This window comes from Pecten maximus, chromosome 9 (assembly GCF_902652985.1).
Source record: "Pecten maximus chromosome 9, xPecMax1.1, whole genome shotgun sequence".
Taxonomy (NCBI): Eukaryota; Metazoa; Mollusca; class Bivalvia; order Pectinida; family Pectinidae; genus Pecten; species Pecten maximus.
The window spans coordinates 1,530,649-1,550,908 of record NC_047023.1 but is presented as its reverse complement, the minus strand read 5'-3'; the positions used below and the strand labels follow the sequence as shown (position 1 = coordinate 1,550,908).

Here is a 20,260-nt window from a genome sequence, read left to right as displayed (position 1 = left end):
GGGATCCCAAATTAAATTGAACCTAGGATGGGATCACAAATTAGTGAGTAAGCCATCATTGCTTATAAAGGATGCAGACATCAAACATGAAGTTATAACTGAGAGACTATTATCACGTACAGTAAAGATTGAATATATATATGAAATGTGGTTTGTTTGCTGTAGGGAGTTACTGGGCCTTGTGGTCGAGGACGTGGGGATGGTGACCCACAGCCTTCTGCCAGCAGTGTGGGGCTGTATGTGCTGGGCTGTAGAGAATGGCAACCTTGACCTTAAGGCTGTAAGTATTAGATCAGTGGCCTTGACCTCAATGCTGTAAGAAGTAGATTAGTAACCTTGACCTCAAGACTGTAAGTAGTAGATAAGTGACCTTGACCTGAAGTCTGAAAGTAGTAGATTAGTAACCTTGACCTCAAGGCTGTAAGTAGTAGATTAGTAACCTTGACCTCAAGGCTGTAAGTAGCAGATTAGTAATCTTGACCTCAAGGCTGTAAGTAGTAGATTAGTAATCTTGACCTCAAGGCTGTAAGTAGTAGATTAGTAACCTTGACCTCAAGGCTGTAAGTAGTAGATTAGTAACCTTATATTAGGGACCTTGACTTTAAGGCTGTAAGTTGTAGATTAATGACCCTGACTTCTTAGCTGTAAGTAGTAGATTAGTGACCTTGACCTCTTAGGTGTAAGAAGTATATAAGTGACCTTGACCTCAAGACTAGATAGCATATTAGGGACCTGACTTTAAGGCTGTAAGTAGTAGATTAGTGACCTTGATCTCAAAGGCTGTTTGTAATAGATTAGTGACCTTGACCTCTTAGCTTTAAGAAGTAGATAAGTGACCTTGACCTTGAGACTTAGTACTAGAATAGCAACCTTTACCTCAATGCTGTAAGTAGTAGATTAGTGACCTTGACCTCAATACAAAGTAATTGATTAGTGACCTTGAACTCTAGACTGTAAGTAGTAGATTTGTGACCTTGACTTCAAGGCTGTAAGTTGTAGATATCTCCTGTTGATTTACCTCGACATATTTCTTCGTTTTATTTACTCGACCTATTTCTCCTTCAGAGTTCACTCTTTGTGATGAGCGAGATGTTGCAGCACACTGGTCTCCCAACACTCAACGTCATTGACTACTTCCTGTCATGCTCAGTCGCAGTGTTAGATCTCATGTGCGCTGGCTGTCAAGGGGGTGAGGAAAAGTAAGTAGTGCATTATCAGAAATGCCCATGATACCTGCTCAATGTGAGGATATCCACAATAAACTCTTAATATCCTGGTGAAAAACATGAAAGGAATGCACAGGAAACCTAACTGACCTATTCGAGTGGTAGTATAACAAACTGGGAGAGATGTCTGTGTGTCTGAGGCATGACATTTCAGTGGGATAGCACTGTAAAGCGGCCTTTAAGTTGTCTCTCATCAAGTAGGCATTGGTCTTTCACAATATAACACTTACTGTCTTTGTGATAATAGGATATGAAGCTATTCAGCCATAAATTGACAAAGGTGAAAAATTGCTTTTCAATCACATCAACATTAAAAGTTTATTTTGAGTTGACTGTGTTTTAAATGAATGCCATGTATTAAATGATAACAAATCTAAGATACCGCATACCATATGCGACTAAAAGACCAAGTCATTACACTTACGCCAGTTCTTCTGGACAGAAACATTCCATCCTGTCACTCCACTTTCCTGAAGAAAGGGTACATTTTGACTAAATGTGGAGATTTTGAAACATTTATCAATTTCAGTTTTTTCAAAATGTATAGGTAGCATAATGTTTGATCCCATTGAATTCAACACATTTTGATTATGTATTTGACTAAATGTAAAATGCTTCTCCTTTTTAGGTGGGTGGTCAAGGTGGAAGAGAATCTAGCTACAGTACTCCAGGGAATTATCCGTGCTGATACAGGCACACTACAGCCTGTTAGTCTGTCCGTGTCTCAAATGCAGTATCTTCTGGCCAAGATTTCTGTGATCCTGACCACGAAGGGTCTGACCTTACTCCAGACTTACAGATTACGACAGGGTGTAGCGGATATGATAAGCTACATACTTGACACGGTACCACAATCGACTCTGTGTGGAAACATCTTCAGTCCGCTTGTCACCAATATGTTTACTACGTTGTTAAATCACTGTAGTCAGCTTCAGAATCTCCAGGTAAACTTTTTATGTATTTGTTATGTTCATGTTAGTACTGGAGATGATTACCATATTTTTGATAGACTATCACACACAATGAATAAATCGGTTATAATATTCATTACTTGAAATGTTAACCAAAATGAAGAAAGCCTGTGAATTAACATGTCCCATTTTGCCCGACACCGAGTACGGATACTGACACAGACAAAATTTCGGGGTGTGTCTCGAATGTAAATTAAACAAAATCTGATACATTACGTTAAAAACTGGTTTGATATCTCCAACATGATGTACATGTATGATAGTACAGTGACACCGAGTACGGATACTGACACAGACAAAATTTCGGGGTGTGTCTCGAATGTAAATTAAACAAAATCTGATACATTACGTTAAAAACTGGTTTGATATCTCAAACATGATGTACATGTATGATAGTACAGTGACACCGAGTACGGATACTGACACAGACAAAATTTCGGGGTGTGTCTCGAATGTAAATTAAACAAAATCTGATACATTACGTTAAAAACTGGTTTGATATCTCCAACATGATGTACATGTATGATAGAACATTGGCTTTGTATTAATACTCAATCCTTATTATGCAGTACCCACATGTGTGAAAAAAATTCTTGGTTCTCAGGCACTCTCTTAAATGCTTCGAAGTAAAATTAAATTCCTTCATCTCATATAAGAATGTGTAGAAAAAAGCATGCCCACATCTCTTTGTTTTCACATATAAAATGTTAATTTACTCACTCCTTCATCTCGGACTCTTGGCTCAAGAACCAATTTTATTTGGCTGTATATTAGTACAGCCGAAACGTCTAAAACACTGCAGTGACCATGATAACATAAATACCAGTCGCAACACACCGCCGGCTAAATACAACTTCTATTTAGCTTGATTGGTTGAGCGTAAGCATATAGTTACCCAGATCTAAAGGTCCGGGGTTCAATCTCCAATGTAGGCTTTGAAATGAATTTTATTTATCATGCTCTCTGTTGCATTGATACCCAGGTAGGGACTCGGGAATTTTACTTTATGTTATTTGTGAAAGCATTGTTGAAACCCCTGGAAACTCGAGGACAATATCTTCCCTGGAGGTGGAGTATGTAACCCTGGTAAATACCAGCCGTATTGTCCACATGCTCTGCGAGAGATTTTATCTTTAGCTCAATAGGTTGAGTAAGATTAGTTATCCAGAGGTCCCGGGTTCGATTCCTAACAGTGGCATTGAAAAAGATTAAACTAATATCATGCTGTCCGGTACACATGAAATAGCTTTGGACGTTAGAGTAATTAACAAAAAGATTAATCTCGGATTATTCAAAAAGAAATACAAACAGCAGTCAGTCAGTTATTTTGTCATTTCTGAAATTCCAAGTCTCTTTTGCAATTTTATAATTATGATTTTAAGCAAGAAAACATTTTGAAAGTTTCCTTTTATTGAAAATTCAAAGCTGATTTAGAATTTAAAATTTTGTTTGCTTTCCTTTCTGTCAGTTTGTGGTTTCCCCATTGGTCAAATCTATTATGATTGAAGAAGCCAATGTCCAGAGTGTTGAGTCTGTGACCGAGAGAATGTCTTCTGGTCAAGAAGATGACCAACCTTCTCAACATGGACAACGTAAAAGGTGACGCTTCTTTAATCCAGTCGAAATACTACTGAATTAAACCCATTCCTGGTTATAAACACTCCTATGTCTATTTCTGTTCTATAAGAATTCTTTAAATGCTGTTCAATCTCTGTAATAAACCAAACTCTTCATATCCCCCCAGCTTACTGCTATAAAACCCTGAAACCCAACCCTTCATATCCCCCCAGCTTACTGCTATAAAACCCTGAAACCCAACCCTTCATATCCCCCCAGCTTACTGCTATAAAACCCTGAAACCCAACCCTTCATATCCCCCCAGCTTACTGCTATAAAACCCTGAAACCCAACCCTTCATATCCCCCCAGCTTACTGCTATAAAACCCTGAAACCCAACCCTTCATATCCCCCCAGCCCATTACAGGATTACAGTAAATCCTATGACGTCACTGTAAACATAAGTTCCCTTCTGTTACAGTACTGTTGAACACTGAGAACATCACTTTTGTTTGCAGGAAGGCAGAGACATTAAATAAGGATGGACGTGTCAAACTGACCAAGCGTCACCGGATGGTCAACACTAAATTAGCTTCCCTTGTTACCATGGTGACAGAAGGAGGGGACAAGGTAATCGCTTTCCTGTTTATATATTTAACATAAATTTCCTTTGGTCAGTTGATGCTGTTTTTGTCTCCCCTGCGATGGCGCAGTTAAATGAGAATGTGGTATTACTTTTGTGCCAATGACGCCAGTAGGCAAATCGGCATCAACATTTCATGTTAAAGGTTTGTTTTTCGATCTTCCAAACTTGGTATATATACGATCACATAGTGGGCATCTCAACACAGTATTTATGGAATGTTATCATCCAGAATTTATGGTCCAGCAACCCTACAGATTACATGAATTTTAATTTTTACCTGTAGTTTTGGGTTAAAAACCTTAGATATTGAGAAATTGGTATAAAACCTTTACTGCTTCTCCAATTGATTTACAAATTAGTTTATAGCCAAAATGGAATGAATTATATCATAAATCAGATGTTGTTTCTTCTCACCTGTTAGAAAGGGTGATTTTTAGGGTGAATTTTGAGAATTAAACGTTCTGTGATATTTGATATTTGTTTTGCAATGCATCAGTATTAAATTCTACACATGTCTATAATGTAAACAGGGTGCTTCCATACTTCAGTTTGAAAGTATCAACAATGTACTACCAACAACTGAGTACTGTTACAGATATATTAAAGGAGGATGGAGGAAGGATGTTTCTGATGGTGATGCTGTTTCTATATTTAATGAACAGGTTTTAGAGAACATGGAGGGAGTGTGTGTCTGTGTGACTGTACTGATCACATGCCTTCATCAGAGTCGCATCAGGTCAAAGTAAGTCTGATTTATCAGTCGCACCAGGTCAAAGTAAGTCTGATTTATCAGTCGCACCAGGTCAAAGTAAGTCTGATTTACCAAGAGTCGCACTAGGTCAAAGTAAGTCCGATTTATCAAGAGTCGCACCAGGTCAAAGTAAGTCTGATTTATCAAGAGTCGCACCAGGTCAAAGTAAGTCCGATTTATCAAGAGTCGCACCAGGTCAAAGTAAGTCTGATTTATCAAGAGTCGCACCAGGTCAAATTTATTCTGTCCAGCTATAATGGCATGTTTACTCAAAAAGGTTTGCCTACAATAAGTCAGGAAAGCAGGGGTATGAATTCCACAATTTACTTGTTTTAAATTACAGATTGGGACGGACATCATTTCATCACTGGTTGCCCCTGTCAACATGCCAGGAGGTAGTGTCAACTGCCGCCACTGCCCTGCATCTGTGTTCTGATTGGTCCTTGAAATCCACCAATGAAATGCTTGTCACTATCTTACAAATGTTTGCCACGCTGCTTGGTCATTATGGTAATGTAGAATTCCCTTCTTAAATCTTTATTTGGGGCAACTTGAGCTGTGTATAGTGTCTAGTTCTTACTTCTGTATGCAGCGTATGAATATGATTAAATCATTATTCACATTTGATGTATTACGATTATGCCTTTGCCACTGTTTGGAGGGGGCCGTGATAATTCAGTCTGTTAGAGCGCTGTCCACGTAATCTCAGATGAAGATCCGAGATTAGAGGTTGGATACTCCCTACCTATGTCAGTTTGTGTATCTTGAGAAACTAATAAACTGGCAGGTCTGTGCTGTCATGGTTGTGTCTTTGACAAGACACATTACCCTAATTGCTCTGAATGGCATGAGACATGGCTCTCATATGTTGTTCGATGAGGTAGTCACCAACTACTACAAGGAAACCCTGCCTCAAAATGAACTGGGCTGTTTTTATGGGGTGATAAACCCAGAGATCAAATGAACAAGACATGAAGTGGTCAGAGACTTTTAGCATCAGTCTTTCTGGTTAAGAAGTTTTGTTGAATTCTTAATTCACCCATATTTTGCATGAAATTTCCTTTAATATCGAACATCATGGATTTGCAAATAGATTGGAAATTTTTTGTTTTCAGTTTTTGACATGTTTTTAACTTTTGGTTAAATTTAGCATTTAGCTCGGACCATTTGTATCAAATTAGGAGCAGGAGCATACATGTTTCACAGGCATTCTCAATAACTTTAAAATCTAATCATGTGACCTTGGCCCATGTTTGTAATGTGTTTTATTGTGTGGATACAGATGCTGGGGACATTGATCCTCAAGACATGACAACCATATGTTGGATTTCATCCCTTACCTGGATACCAGTAAGTCTAGAGCTCTAATAGACACCAGGGCTTTTTCTGGGGGCTTTTTGGGGCTGTTAATGGGCCCCTTTCCCAATTGAAATTATTTCATATTTAAGCCAAATTCCCAAAATTTACAGTTTACTCCTGAAAAAATCTTTCCCAATTCACCAATTTTCTTCCCAAAATGATACCAAAAAGCCCTTTCCCAAACCAGTGAGAAAAAGCCCTGGACACGCCAAGTATTACGTTCACTTGGGGCCTGTACCCTGTAAATATGTAACGTCAAGTATTACGTTCACTCGGTGACGGTTCTCCTGGAATACATAACGTCAAAATCGATTGGCTCAGTTACTCACTGGCACCTGTAGGCATAATTAAAGGAGAGTTTATTCCCATGACGTACATCAAATGGATCTTGTGGTTACCATGCTGTTGAACTTTATTGAGGATAGTTAACATAACCCCTTGGAATAATGAGGATGACACCTAGCGACACATGGATTGAACCTTTGTTATAACACATGTGCTTTTTAATGAAAATAGCGAAATTTTATGCATATACTGTAAATGTACATATTTTAGTTTTTTTCGCTCTGGAAGCATCCCGCTAAATTATGATTGCGTTAAGTGTAGTTTATCTACATCGGTTTCTATGCCAATCATTCTTCTGATTCTGCTGATCTATTTTAATTTAGTTTTGTGCTAAAATTTAAATGCGTCTAATTAAGCATGTTTACAGAAACGCACATACAGATATATTAATCTATTTTTTACATGATTTTCTCGTTTAAGAACGATCCATCTTGTATGGACATGAAGATGACCAACACTAGACAGGTGGTCAAACTGAGTCAACAGCTCTCGGAAAACATAGGTGAGGTCCACATCATGTTTAATTAATAATTCTAAAAATTTGTCTTGGATGTGGAGTTAAAATACAGGGGCTGCGGTGGCCGAGTTTTTAAGGTGTTCTGACACTTTATCACTAGCCCTCCACCTCTGGGTTATGGGTTCGAAACTTGCGTGGGACAGTTGCCTGGTACTGACTGTAGGTTGGTGGTTTTTCTCTGAGTACTCCGGGTTTCCTCCACAATCAAAACCTGGCACGTCCTTAATTAACCCTGGCTGTTAATAGGACGTTAAGCAAATTAAAACAAAGCTAAAATACGTCTGATTCTAGATAAAAAATTTCCCCTGCGTCCCTTCCACTTCAGAGTAAATCTAATTCTGGAGAGAGAACAAATTAATTCTTTCAAATTTCGGATTGTTTGGCTCTCGACAATTTTGGGTGAAAATCTACTCTGTGATGGTGTGGTTCATTGAGCTCCATTTCTAACTCAGTTTGAGTAATGGACAAATTGTAGATGATCTTATACTCCTTCTTAAGGGAATTATTTCTAATCAATCTTTATCAATGGAGATAAGCAAAACAGCAGTAGCAGATATTCAGACTGGTAATCAAGCTTTACAGTTCTCTTTTACTTCTCAGATGATGTTGTGAAGTTGGAGTCTACTAGTTTCATCCTTTTACTTCTCAGATGATGCTGTGAAGTTGGAGAGAGTGCGAGTTTTATCGTTTTCGTTTTTACTTCTCAGATGATGCTGTGAAGTTGGAGAGTCTGCGAGTTTTATCCTTTCTGCCAAAAGATGTTGCCCCAAAGTGGAGAGTACATGTCTTCAGACAAGCCTTTGTGAGTACCTCAATAAGTTTAGTTCAGGTGGTTTATTGTGGGGAGCAGTTTAGAGGGTGTGAAGGGGGGCAGTTAGTCTAAAGCTGCAATATTTCTGCTAAATTCTTTGTATTGAACAGTGATAGCTACATTTGTAGAGGACTTGTCAAGTCTAAAGCTGTAATATTTCTGCTAAATTCTCATTTTTGAATAGTGATGGCTACATTTGTAGGTCTAAAGCTGTAAATGTTCCTGCTGAATTCTTTGTATTGAACGATGATATCTACATTTGTAGGCAGACGGTCAGTCCAAAATGCGACAATCAGCTCTGACCACTTTCCCCTTACTCCTGCATCACTTGGGACCCAACGCAAACCACCTGGTCTACGAATTGATACAGTAAGTGTTAACCCAACGCAGACCACCTGGTCTACGAACTGATACAGTAAGTGTTGACCCAACGCAGACCACCTGGTCTACGAACTGATACAGTAAGTGTTGACCCAACGCAGACCACCTGGTCTACGAACTGATACAGTAAGCGTTGACCCAACGCAGACCACCTGGTCTACGAACTGATACAGTAAGCGTTGACCCAACGCAGACCACCTGGTCTACGAACTGATACAGTAAGCGTTGACCCAACGCAGACCACCTGGTCTACGAACTGATACAGTAAGCGTTGACCCAACGCAGACCACCTGGTCTACGAACTGATACAGTAAGCGTTGACCCAACGCAGACCACCTGGTCTACGAACTGATACAGTAAGCGTTGACCCAACGCAGACCACCTGGTCTACGAACTGATACAGTAAGCGTTGACCCAACGCAGACCACCTGGTCTACGAACTGATACAGTAAGTGTTGACCCAACGCAGACCACCTGGTCTACGAACTGATACAGTAAGTGTTGACCCAACGCAGACCACCTGGTCTACGAACTGATACAGTAAGTGTTGACAACATTTAGGTAATAGTGCTGGATGTGTTGGGTGTCAGAGAGCCAAGGTATACAAACTGCTAGCTCTAGATTAGTAACAGTTCTGCCAAACTTTGTGTTTGTTTATTACATTAGAGAGGCTGCTTCTTAGTGACTCGCCTGGGGTCGAGAATTTCTCTGAAGTTGATTCGTTAGAGTGTTACTTTGGTAATTCAGATGTCCCCAGTTCAGCATCTAACAGAAGCGTAAAATAATGGCACCTGTTTTATCTGAAACTACTGAAAACTCCAACTCAAACTTTGTGTGATCACTTATATGATTTTAGAAGTGGCCTTATCAAACCATGTATGATTTTAGAAGTGGCCTTATCAAACCATGTATGATTTTAGAAGTGGCCTTATCAAACCATGTATGATTTTAGAAGTGGCCTTCAGGACATGTATTTGTTAGTCAAATTATTCCCCATTCACTAGTATTGATAATTATTCACCAAAGTTTAAAATAACATGTTATCATACATGGTATAGTTATACTTATGTTATCATACATGTTATATTTATACTGATGTTATACATGGTATAGTTATACTGATGTTATACATGGTATAGTTATACTGATGTTATCATACATGGTATAGTTATACTGATGTTATCATACATGGTATAGTTATACTGATGTTATCATATATGGTATAGTTATACTGATTTTGTCATACATGGTATAGTTATACTGATGTTATACATGGTATAGTTATACTGATGTTATCATATATGGTATAGTTATACTGATGTTATACATGGTATAGTTATACTAATGTTATACATGGTATAGTTATACTGATGTTATACATGGTATAGTTATACTGATGTTGTCATACATGGTATAGTTATACTGATGTCATACATGGTATAGTTATACTGATGTTATACATGGTATAGTTATACTGATGTTATCATACATGGTATAGTTATACTGATGTTATACATGGTATAGTTATACTAATGTTATACATGGTATAGTTATACTGATGTTATCATACATGGTATAGTTATACTGATGTTATACATGGTATAGTTATACTAATGTTATCATACATGGTATAGTTATACTGATGTTATACATGGTATAGTTATACTGATGTTATCATACATGGTATAGTTATACTAATGTTATACATGGTATAGTTATACTGATGTTATCATACATGGTATAGTTATACTGATGTTATACATGGTATAGTTATACTAATGTTATACATGGTATAGTTATACTAATGTTATCATACATGGTATAGTTATACTGATGTTATCATACATGGTATAGTTATACTGATGTTATACATGGTATAGTTATACTAATGTTATACATGGTATAGTTATACTAATGTCATACATGGTATAGTTATACTGATGTTATCATACATGGTATAGTTATACTAATGTTATACATGGTATAGTTATACTGATGTTATACATGGTATAGTTATACTAATGTTATACATGGTATAGTTATACTGATGTTATCATACATGGTATAGTTATACTGATGTTATACATGGTATAGTTATACTGATGTTATCATACATGGTATAGTTATACTGATGTTATACATGGTATAGTTATACTGATGTTATACATGGTATAGTTATACTGATGTTATACATGGTATAGTTATACTGATGTTATCATACATGGTATAGTTATACTAATGTTATCATACATGGTATAGTTATACTAATGTTATCATACATGGTATAGTTATACTGATGTTATCATACATGGTATAGTTATACTAATGTTATACATGGTATAGTTATACTAATGTTATCATACATGGTATAGTTATACTGATGTTATCATACATGGTATAGTTATACTGATGTTATCATACATGGTATAGTTATACTGATGTTATCATACATGGTATAATAGTAATATATGATTGATTATAACTTTATAGTGCCCAGGTGGATGACAAAGACCCAGAAATACAGAAAACCATGGCGGATACTGTGGGAAAGCTGGCGTGTGTTGTTTGCAGGAAAAGCATTGTCAGGTAAAACATTTGGACATGTGAAGATAACTAGTTATCAGGTAACAAATATTGGACATGTGTAATGAACCAGTTGTCTGGTTAAACATTGGATATGTATAGTGAACCAGTTGTCTGGTTAAACATTGGACATGTGTAATGAACCAGTTGTCAAGTAAAACATTGGACATGTGTAATGAACCAGTTGTCTGGTTAAAATGATATTTTGTTTACTAAATAGTTGTTTGTACACAACATTTAAAAACCCCGTCACAGTCTTCATGTTAGTAAATATCTATTTCTAACCTCGCGCCTTTGATCACGTGATGTTCTTGACCAATGGAAATACGTCAGGGGATAGCGCCACCTGCATTCATTTTCAAGCAGCGTGATTATTTGTAGCAGCAGTGTTTTATTCATCATTATTTTCTCCTATTGTTTACTTTCGTCGCAACAACTCCTATTGACTTTTGAACTTACGAGTGTTTTGCCTGGAGTTGTCGTCTCCTACGACAGTGAAGTACACACCAATAACACACGTGTGTTGTGTTTGTTTACATTTTTATCGACGTGTGTCGAGGACATTTCCTTTAGTTTACATTGACGAATGTCATTCGTCATCGAGCTGTGTATTTCCTATTTGGATCCTAACAGTCTTTATGCAACCACAATGTGTTTTCTTTGCTATCGGGATCTAACTTTGTGTGTGACTTATTCGTGCTAGTGGAAATCGAAAGACATCAGTTTGTAAACCGTCTCGGGTCATCTAACATGGCGGCCAAGCAGGTCAGGAACGCGTCACTACCAGCAGCTTGGTGCGCGATCCCAGGATTCCGTGCGGGATTCAAGATGGCAGCGCCCATGTCTTGTCGAACACTGTAGGGCATTGCATCGTCTTCTTTGGCGTTTACGGTTAATTTTGTAGGGGTAAATATCTGATTTAAGGAAAAATAATTAAGGAACTACACGTACAACATTATTAGTCTAGATTTCCATCTCGCGATATTACGACATGCAGTGTACTCGGAACTAACCGAACAACTTAACTAGTCGGAATTTCAATCTCCCGACGATTACGACATGCAGACTCCTCGGATAATCAACGAACAACTTTGATAACTACATACAGACGACTCGGAAACTCACCGAACTACATTATGCGTTTCCATCTCCCGATGATAGCGACATGCAGATAAAGTGGAAATCGTAGCATCAGCTTACTATGCATCCAACTCAGTTGTCTTGGACTTTTCAGCGGTGAGATTACTCATCAATCTGTCTATTTTGACTTGTTGTACCTGACCAGACTTTTGTTACAGCGTGGATATCAGAGGAGCATTCTCGATACTTGTTACTCTAGTAAACATTTATATCTTCGCGTTCACACCTTCTATCTGTATCTAGCGTTACTGTTTTCTATGTACTTGTCACAGATATTTCTAAATAATTGGTTTACGGCATAGCTGTCACACCTTTTATCTGTATCTAGCATTATTGTTTTCCTTGTACTTGTCACAGATTCTTGTTTATACTTGTGCGGAATATATTATGCAACTGTTAAGGAGAGCTTTGTCATAGATATATATAGAGATGATGTTTCTTCCTCACTTTATTTAGTCTGTTACTAGATTGTTATTATCATGTACTAGGTTTAATTAGTTATCAGTCAGATCAAGCCTCTTCTATTACGAGTCAAGTCACTCATCTCATGAGTAATCACAACTTAAAGTCTAGGATCTTCTCAGCAGCCATAAGAAGTGAAGTTTTTCCTTACAATAGCCACCAACCTATGCCATGTTTTATTTGTTTATTTTGTGGGTAATCAGGTCATGTCTTCAACCACAATCAAGTCACTCTTCTCTTGAGTTGTCATAACTCGAAGTCAAGGGTCTTCTCAGCTGTGTCTGCGAGTCAAGTTTCTTCTCACGAGTCACTGAGACTCAGAGCCAAGGGTCTTCTCAGTAGCACTTAGGAGTCAAGTTTGTCATGCCACCAGCTACTACTTCGCTGTGTTTTGATTCGTTAGTTTATGCAGTCATGTCATCGCTTCTCCAATCATGAGTCAAAACTCTTCTCATGAGTAATCACAACTCAAGAGTCAAGGGTTTTCTCAGCTGTGTCTGCGAGTCAAGTCTCTTCTCATGAGTCACTGCGACTCAAAGTATGTAGTCTTCTCAGTAGCACTTAGTCAAGAGTGTCCCGCACTAGCTACCTACTACTTCGCTGTGTTTTGATTCGTTAGCTTACGTAGTCAGGTCTTGCTTCTCCAATCATGAGTCAAAACTCTTCTCATGAGTAATCACACTCGGAGTCAAAACTCTTCTCAGCTGTGTCTGCGAGTCAAGTCTCTTCTCACGAGTCACTGAGACTCAGAGCCAAGGGTCTTCTCAGTAGCACTTAGGAGTCAAGTTTGTCATGCCACCAGCTACTACTTCGCTGTGTTTTGATTCGTTAGTTTATGCAGTCATGTCATCGCTTCTCCAATCATGAGTCAAAACTCTTCTCATGAGTAATCACAACTCAAGAGTCAAGGGTTTTCTCAGCTGTGTCTGCGAGTCAAGTCTCTTCTCATGAGTCACTGCGACTCAAAGTATGTAGTCTTCTCAGTAGCACTTAGTCAAGAGTGTCCCGCACTAGCTACCTACTACTTCGCTGTGTTTTGATTCGTTAGCTTACGTAGTCAGGTCTTGCTTCTCCAATCATGAGTCAAAACTCTTCTCATGAGTAATCACACTCGGAGTCAAAACTCTTCTCAGCTGTGTCTGCGAGTCAAGTCTCTTCTCACGAGTCACTGAGACTCAGAGCCAAGGGTCTTCTCAGTAGCACTTAGGAGTCAAGTTTGTCATGCCACCAGCTACTACTTCGCTGTGTTTTGATTCGTTAGTTTATGCAGTCATGTCATCGCTTCTCCAATCATGAGTCAAAACTCTTCTCATGAGTAATCACAACTCAAGAGTCAAGGGTCTTCTCAGCTGTGTCTGCGAGTCAAGTCTCTTCTCATGAGTCACTGCGACTCTGAGCCAAGGGTATTCTCAGTAGCACATAGGAGTCAAGTTTGTCACTACAGGGGTACTAGAGTCAAGTCGCTTCTCTATGGCTCAGTAGGGTCAAGCTTCTTCTCTAGTAGGACCTTTCAGTATGAATGATTTAGAGTCAAGTTGCTTCTCTGCTGTCAAGTAGAGTCAAGCTTCTTCTCTAAGTCAGGCATTTTAGAGTCAAGTTGCTTCTCTGCTGTCAAGTAGAGTCAAGCTTCTTCTCTAAGTCAAGCATTTTAGAGTCAAGTTGCTTCTCTGCTGTCAAGTAGAGTCAAGCTTCTTCTCTAAGTCAGGCATTTTAGAGTCAAGTTGCTTCTCTGCGGTTCAGTAGAGTCAAGCTCCTTCTATAAGTTTCGAGTACTCCATTTTCTTTCTTCACCGTGAAATACCTGGAGTCAAGTTGCTTCTCTGGAGTTCATCAGAGCCAAGTTTCTTCTCTGGGTGTTTCTCCAAATACTCAAGTCTTGTTAATTTAAGTTAGCTGTTTAAGCCCTGTACACCATTCAGTATCCTTATTGTATTTCTGCTGTTCAGTAGAGTCAAGCCCCTTCTTTAGTTTTGAGTACTCAATTTCTTTCTTCACTGTGAAATACCTGGAGTCAAGCTGCTTCTCTGGAGTCCGACAGAGTCAAGTCTCTTCTCTGGGTGTTTCTCGGAATACTCACATCTTGTTTATTTAAGTTAGCTGTATAAGCCCTGTACTACATTCAGTATCCTTATTGCATTAAGTACTTATAACTTTAATCGTATCTCCTTTTATGCATCGTAATCAGTTTGAGTGTTGGCAGGTTCATTATAGCTACCTGTTCTGTGTATGTAAGTTCCTTCGTCTTGGCAACCAGTTTGTTGACTTTCTTAGGACATCTGCAACCCTTTCTTTGTCTATTATTAGTAGATATAGTTGACATACGGAGCTTGTTATCCTCTTACATCTTCAGGGTGCGTTCCCAGTACCTAATTATCATCCTTAACACTTTATCATTGGCACTGTTTCCTTAATTAGACCTCCATCAGAAGGATGTAGTTCTTGCATCTGTCTCATTCACAGACGCAGAATCTAGTGCTCCTTTAAATACTATCTCACTTTATAGTATTAGGTATGTTTTTCCTCTCTTTTTCAGCTTTATTCCATACGTGATATAACCTTTCAATCATTTGAACTCTTGTCATTACTTGGTTTATCTGCAAGCTTTATACCAGTTACTGTGCCACTGACCACATTTAACTTCTTAATGTCTCATTTTAGAGCATATGATAATTATGTGTGTATATATGTAATACGGTGCATTAATTTCTATAGGCAAATTTGTGCTTAGTTGTACTGATTATAATCAATAATTTTCTAGTTCATCATCGATTCACTTTATCTACACTCTTAAAAATATTACATTGTGATATCCTTCTTGCACATAATTTCTTTCTTGGGGGCTCTCATTCGGTTACTTTATTGTAACCTCTTCGTTTTGGCCTTTTAAATTCGGGGAATTTCTTGCCCCCAATTCATTATATCATATTTTGTGTATTTATTTCTTATGTAGATGATATGCTTGGGATCGCCCAAGCTCGGGGGTCGCCCCATCTGAAACAGTCTTAGCAGAACTGCCTGCTTTTTAGCTACCAACTGCTTACTCTGTGGCTTGAGGTCGCTCAAGCTAGGTTTCTCTCCTCTCTATTAGTCATAGCTAGCTAAGCTATGATCGCTCTAGCTTGGGGGTTGCATGCCCCTATAGTATAATTAGTATCTTAATTGTTTAGGTGTATCTTTTGAGTAGCGAGTAAAAATTTATTATGTAATATTGTTAGTTGATGTTATTTAGTTGTAAGAATGAGCAGCCCCTAAGAATGCCAAAACCTTTAGATAATATTTAATATGAGCCTGAACAAGTTATTGGTTCCATTCAATAAATTTTTGACTTTCATACTGTTTTGGTGTGTTGTGTATAAAATGATATTTTGTTTACTAAATAGTTGTTTGTACACAACATTTAAAAACCCCGTCACAGTCTTCATGTTAGTAAATATCTATTTCTAACCTCGCGCCTTTGATCACGTGATGTTCTTGACCAATGGAAATACGTCAGGGGATAGCGCCACCTGCATTCATTTTCAAGCAGCGTGATTATTTGTAGCAGCAGTGTTTTATTCATCATCCACCATCCGCCCCACCTCCACCTTTGATAATTTGCAGTTTTCTTTACTGTGGTTTGTGTATAATTGTTTATATTATATTATAATTACCTTTTAATATTTATATACTGTTGTTTTGTTTTGATTGCCTGTACTTTTCATGTGTATATGTTGTTTTATTATATGTGTTTACTTATAATATTTATATTTATTACATGTCTTTTTACTTGTTTCGGGCTCATTTGTTTAGGGGTAAGTAAGGCCTCATGGTGAGACAACACCTGGCAAGCTGGTCTGAGCATTGGATAAACCTACCTCCCTGATTCAGGTTGGGGCAGCCGGCTCGCAGCACCTTTTTGTACATCTGTGTTGGTTAATTATAAGCTTTATTTTGTTACAATGCAAGCTGTCACATTTTTATTTTTATTTTGGGCTGCTCTTCTTAGTAAGGAATAGTTAGAGGATATCACTCACAGTAATGAATTTATCACGCCGTGATATTAGCACTTTTAAATTCGGGGAATTTCTTGCCCCCAATTCATTATATCATATTTTGTGTATTTATTTCTTATGTAGATGATATGCTTGGGATCGCCCAAGCTCGGGGGTCGCCCCATCTGAAACAGTCTTAGCAGAACTGCCTGCTTTTTAGCTACCAACTGCTTACTCTGTGGCTTGAGGTCGCTCAAGCTAGGTTTCTCTCCTCTCTATTAGTCATAGCTAGCTAAGCTATGATCGCTCTAGCTTGGGGGTTGCATGCCCCTATAGTATAATTAGTATCTTAATTGTTTAGGTGTATCTTTTGAGTAGCGAGTAAAAATTTATTATGTAATATTGTTAGTTGATGTTATTTAGTTGTAAGAATGAGCAGCCCCTAAGAATGCCAAAACCTTTAGATAATATTTAATATGAGCCTGAACAAGTTATTGGTTCCATTCAATAAATTTTTGACTTTCATACTGTTTTGGTGTGTTGTGTATAAACATTGGACATGTGTAATGAACCAGTTGTCTGGTTAGACATTGGACATGTGTAGTGAACCAGTTGTCTGGTTAAACATTGGACATGTGTAGTGAACCAGTTGTCAAGTAAAACATTGGACATGTGTAGTGAACCAGTTGTCTGGTTAAACATTGGACATGTGTAGTGAACCAGTTGTCTGGTTAAACATTGGACATGTGTAATGAACCAGTTGTCTGGTTAGACATTGGACATGTGTAGTGAACCAGTTGTCTGGTTAGACATTGGACATGTGTAGTGAACCAGTTGTCTGGTTAAACATTGGACATGTGTAGTGAACCAGTTGTCTGGTTAAACATTGGACATGTGTAGTGAACCAGTTGTCAAGTAAAACATTGGACATGTGTAGTGAACCAGTTGTCTGGTTAAACATTGGACATGTGTAGTGAACCAGTTGTCAAGTAAAACATTGGACATGTGTAGTGAACTAGTTGTCAAGTAAAACATTGGACATGTGTAGTGAACCAGTTGTCTGGTTAAACATTGGACATGTGTAATGAACCAGTTGTCTGGTTAAACATTGGACATGTGTAGTGAACTAGTTGTCAAGTAAAACATTGGACATGTGTAGTGAACCAGTTGTCTGGTTAGACATTTGACATGTGTAATGAACCAGTTGTCTGGTTAAACATTGGATGTGTAGTGAACTAGTTGTGAAGTAAAACATTGGACATGTGTAGTGAACCAGTTGTCAAGTAAATCATTGGACATGTGTAGTGAACCAGTTGTCTGGTTAAACATTGGACATGTGTAGTGAACCAGTTGTCTGGTAAAGCGTTGGACATGTGTAGTGAACCAGTTGTCTGGTTAGACATTGGACATGTGTAGTGAACCAGTTGTCTGGTTAGACATTTGACATGTGTAATGAACCAGTTGTCTGGTTAGACATTTGACATGTGTAGTGAACCAGTTGTCTGGTTAGACATTGGACATGTGTAATGAACCAGTTGTCTGGTTAGACATTTGACATGTGTAGTGAACCAGTTGTCTGGTTAAACATTGGACATGTGTAGTGAACCAGTTGTCTGGTAAAGCGTTGGACATGTGTAGTGAACCAGTTGTCTGGTTAGACATTGGACATGTGTAGTGAACTAGTTGTCAAGTAAAACATTGGACATGTGTAGTGAACCAGTTGTCTGGTTAGACATTTGACATGTGTAATGAACCAGTTGTCTGGTTAAACATTGGACATGTGTAGTGAACCAGTTGTCTGGTTAAACATTGGACATGTGTAGTGAACTAGTTGTGAAGTAAAACATTGGACATGTGTAGTGAACCAGTTGTCAAGTAAATCATTGGACATGTGTAATGAACCAGTTGTCTGGTTAGACATTTTACATGTGTAGTTAACCAGTTGTCTGGTTAAACATTGGACATGTGTAGTGAACCAGTTGTCTGGTAAAGCGTTGGACATGTGTAGTGAACCAGTTGTCTGGTTAGACATTGGACATGTGTAGTGAACCAGTTGTCTGGTTAGACATTTGACATGTGTAATGAACCAGTTGTCTGGTTAGACATTTGACATGTGTAGTGAACCAGTTGTCTGGTTAGACATTGGACATGTGTAGTGAACCAGTTGTCTGGTTAAACATTGGACATGTGTAGTGAACCAGTTGTCAAGTAAAACATTGGACATGTGTAGTGAACCAGTTGTCTGGTTAGACATTGGACATGTGTAGTGAACCAGTTGTCAAGTTAAACATTGGACATGTGTAGTGAACCAGTTGTCTGGTTAAACATTGGACATGTGTAGTGAACCAGTTGTCTGGTTAAACATTGGACATGTGTAGTGAACCAGTTGTCAAGTAAAACATTGGACATGTGTAGTGAACCAGTTGTCTGGTTAGACATTTGACATGTGTAGTGAACCAGTTGTCTGGTTAGACATTTGACATGTGTAGTGAACCAGTTGTCTGGTTAGACATTTGACATGTGTAGTTAACCAGTAGTTGATAGAGATCAATTCATGCTTTAAGTTTTATTCCCCTTAGAAACTTTTGATATCATGACTAGTTGTGGAAATGATTAACAATTAGTTATTTGTATACCAAAATAGAGCAAAGAAATAGCAGCTGCATTGTTCAATCCTGCCATCATGAATGATCTAAATAAGACCAATTGTCAGGTTCTACAGTGATGTTTCCTTACTGTTTCAGCAGCTTGAAGACACCAGGGGCCTCGTCTACAACACAGACCATACAGTGTATATCGTGTGATAAGCTACAAGGTTAGTCTCCCAAACAGTGTATATCGTGTGACAAACTACAAGGTCAGTCTCCCATACAGTGTATATCACATGACAAACTACAAGGTCAGTCACCCATACAGTGTATATCATGTGACAAACTACAAGGTCAGTCTCCCATACAGTGTATATCACATGACAAACTACAAGGTCAGTCTCCAATACAGTGTATATCATGTGACAAACTACAAGGTCAGTCTCCCAAACAGTGTATATCGTGTGACACACTACAAGGTCAGTCTCCCATACGGTGTATATCGTGTGACAAAATACAAGGTCAGTCTCCCATACAGTGTATATCGTGTGACACACTACAAGGTCAGTCTCCCATACAGTGTATATCACATGACAAACTACAAGGTCAGTCACCCTTACAGTGCATATCATGTGACAAACTACAAGGTTAGTCTCCCATACAGTATATATCATGTGATAAACTACAAGGTCAGTCACCCTTACAGTATATATCATGTGACAAACTACAAGGTCAGTCTCCCATACAGTGTATATCATGTTACAAACTACAAGGTCAGTCACCCATACAGTGTATATCGTGTGACACACTACAAGGTCAGTCTCCCATACAGTGTATATCACATGACAAACTACAAGGTCAGTCACCCTTACAGTGTATATCATGTGACAAACTACAAGGTTAGTCTCCCATACAGTATATATCATGTGATAAACTACAAGGTCAGTCACCC

The 20,260-nt window shown here is 38.3% G+C and overlaps 1 protein-coding gene across 1 annotated transcript in view; it reads left to right on the top strand.

Annotated features, from left to right (window-relative positions):
- The window catches only part of LOC117335230 (serine/threonine-protein kinase ATR-like), a 136,551-nt gene that overhangs the window by 10,518 nt on the left and 105,773 nt on the right, over positions 1-20,260 (top strand). Inside the window, exons 8-20 of the mRNA XM_033895220.1 lie at positions 166-280; positions 1,066-1,199; positions 1,855-2,170; positions 3,666-3,796; positions 4,273-4,384; positions 5,063-5,142; positions 5,495-5,661; positions 6,434-6,501; positions 7,276-7,357; positions 8,080-8,174; positions 8,449-8,552; positions 11,055-11,150; positions 19,465-19,535. Of these exons, the coding sequence (XP_033751111.1) occupies positions 166-280; positions 1,066-1,199; positions 1,855-2,170; positions 3,666-3,796; positions 4,273-4,384; positions 5,063-5,142; positions 5,495-5,661; positions 6,434-6,501; positions 7,276-7,357; positions 8,080-8,174; positions 8,449-8,552; positions 11,055-11,150; positions 19,465-19,535 (1,571 nt within the window). The remainder of the gene's footprint in view (positions 1-165; positions 281-1,065; positions 1,200-1,854; positions 2,171-3,665; positions 3,797-4,272; positions 4,385-5,062; positions 5,143-5,494; positions 5,662-6,433; positions 6,502-7,275; positions 7,358-8,079; positions 8,175-8,448; positions 8,553-11,054; positions 11,151-19,464; positions 19,536-20,260) is intronic.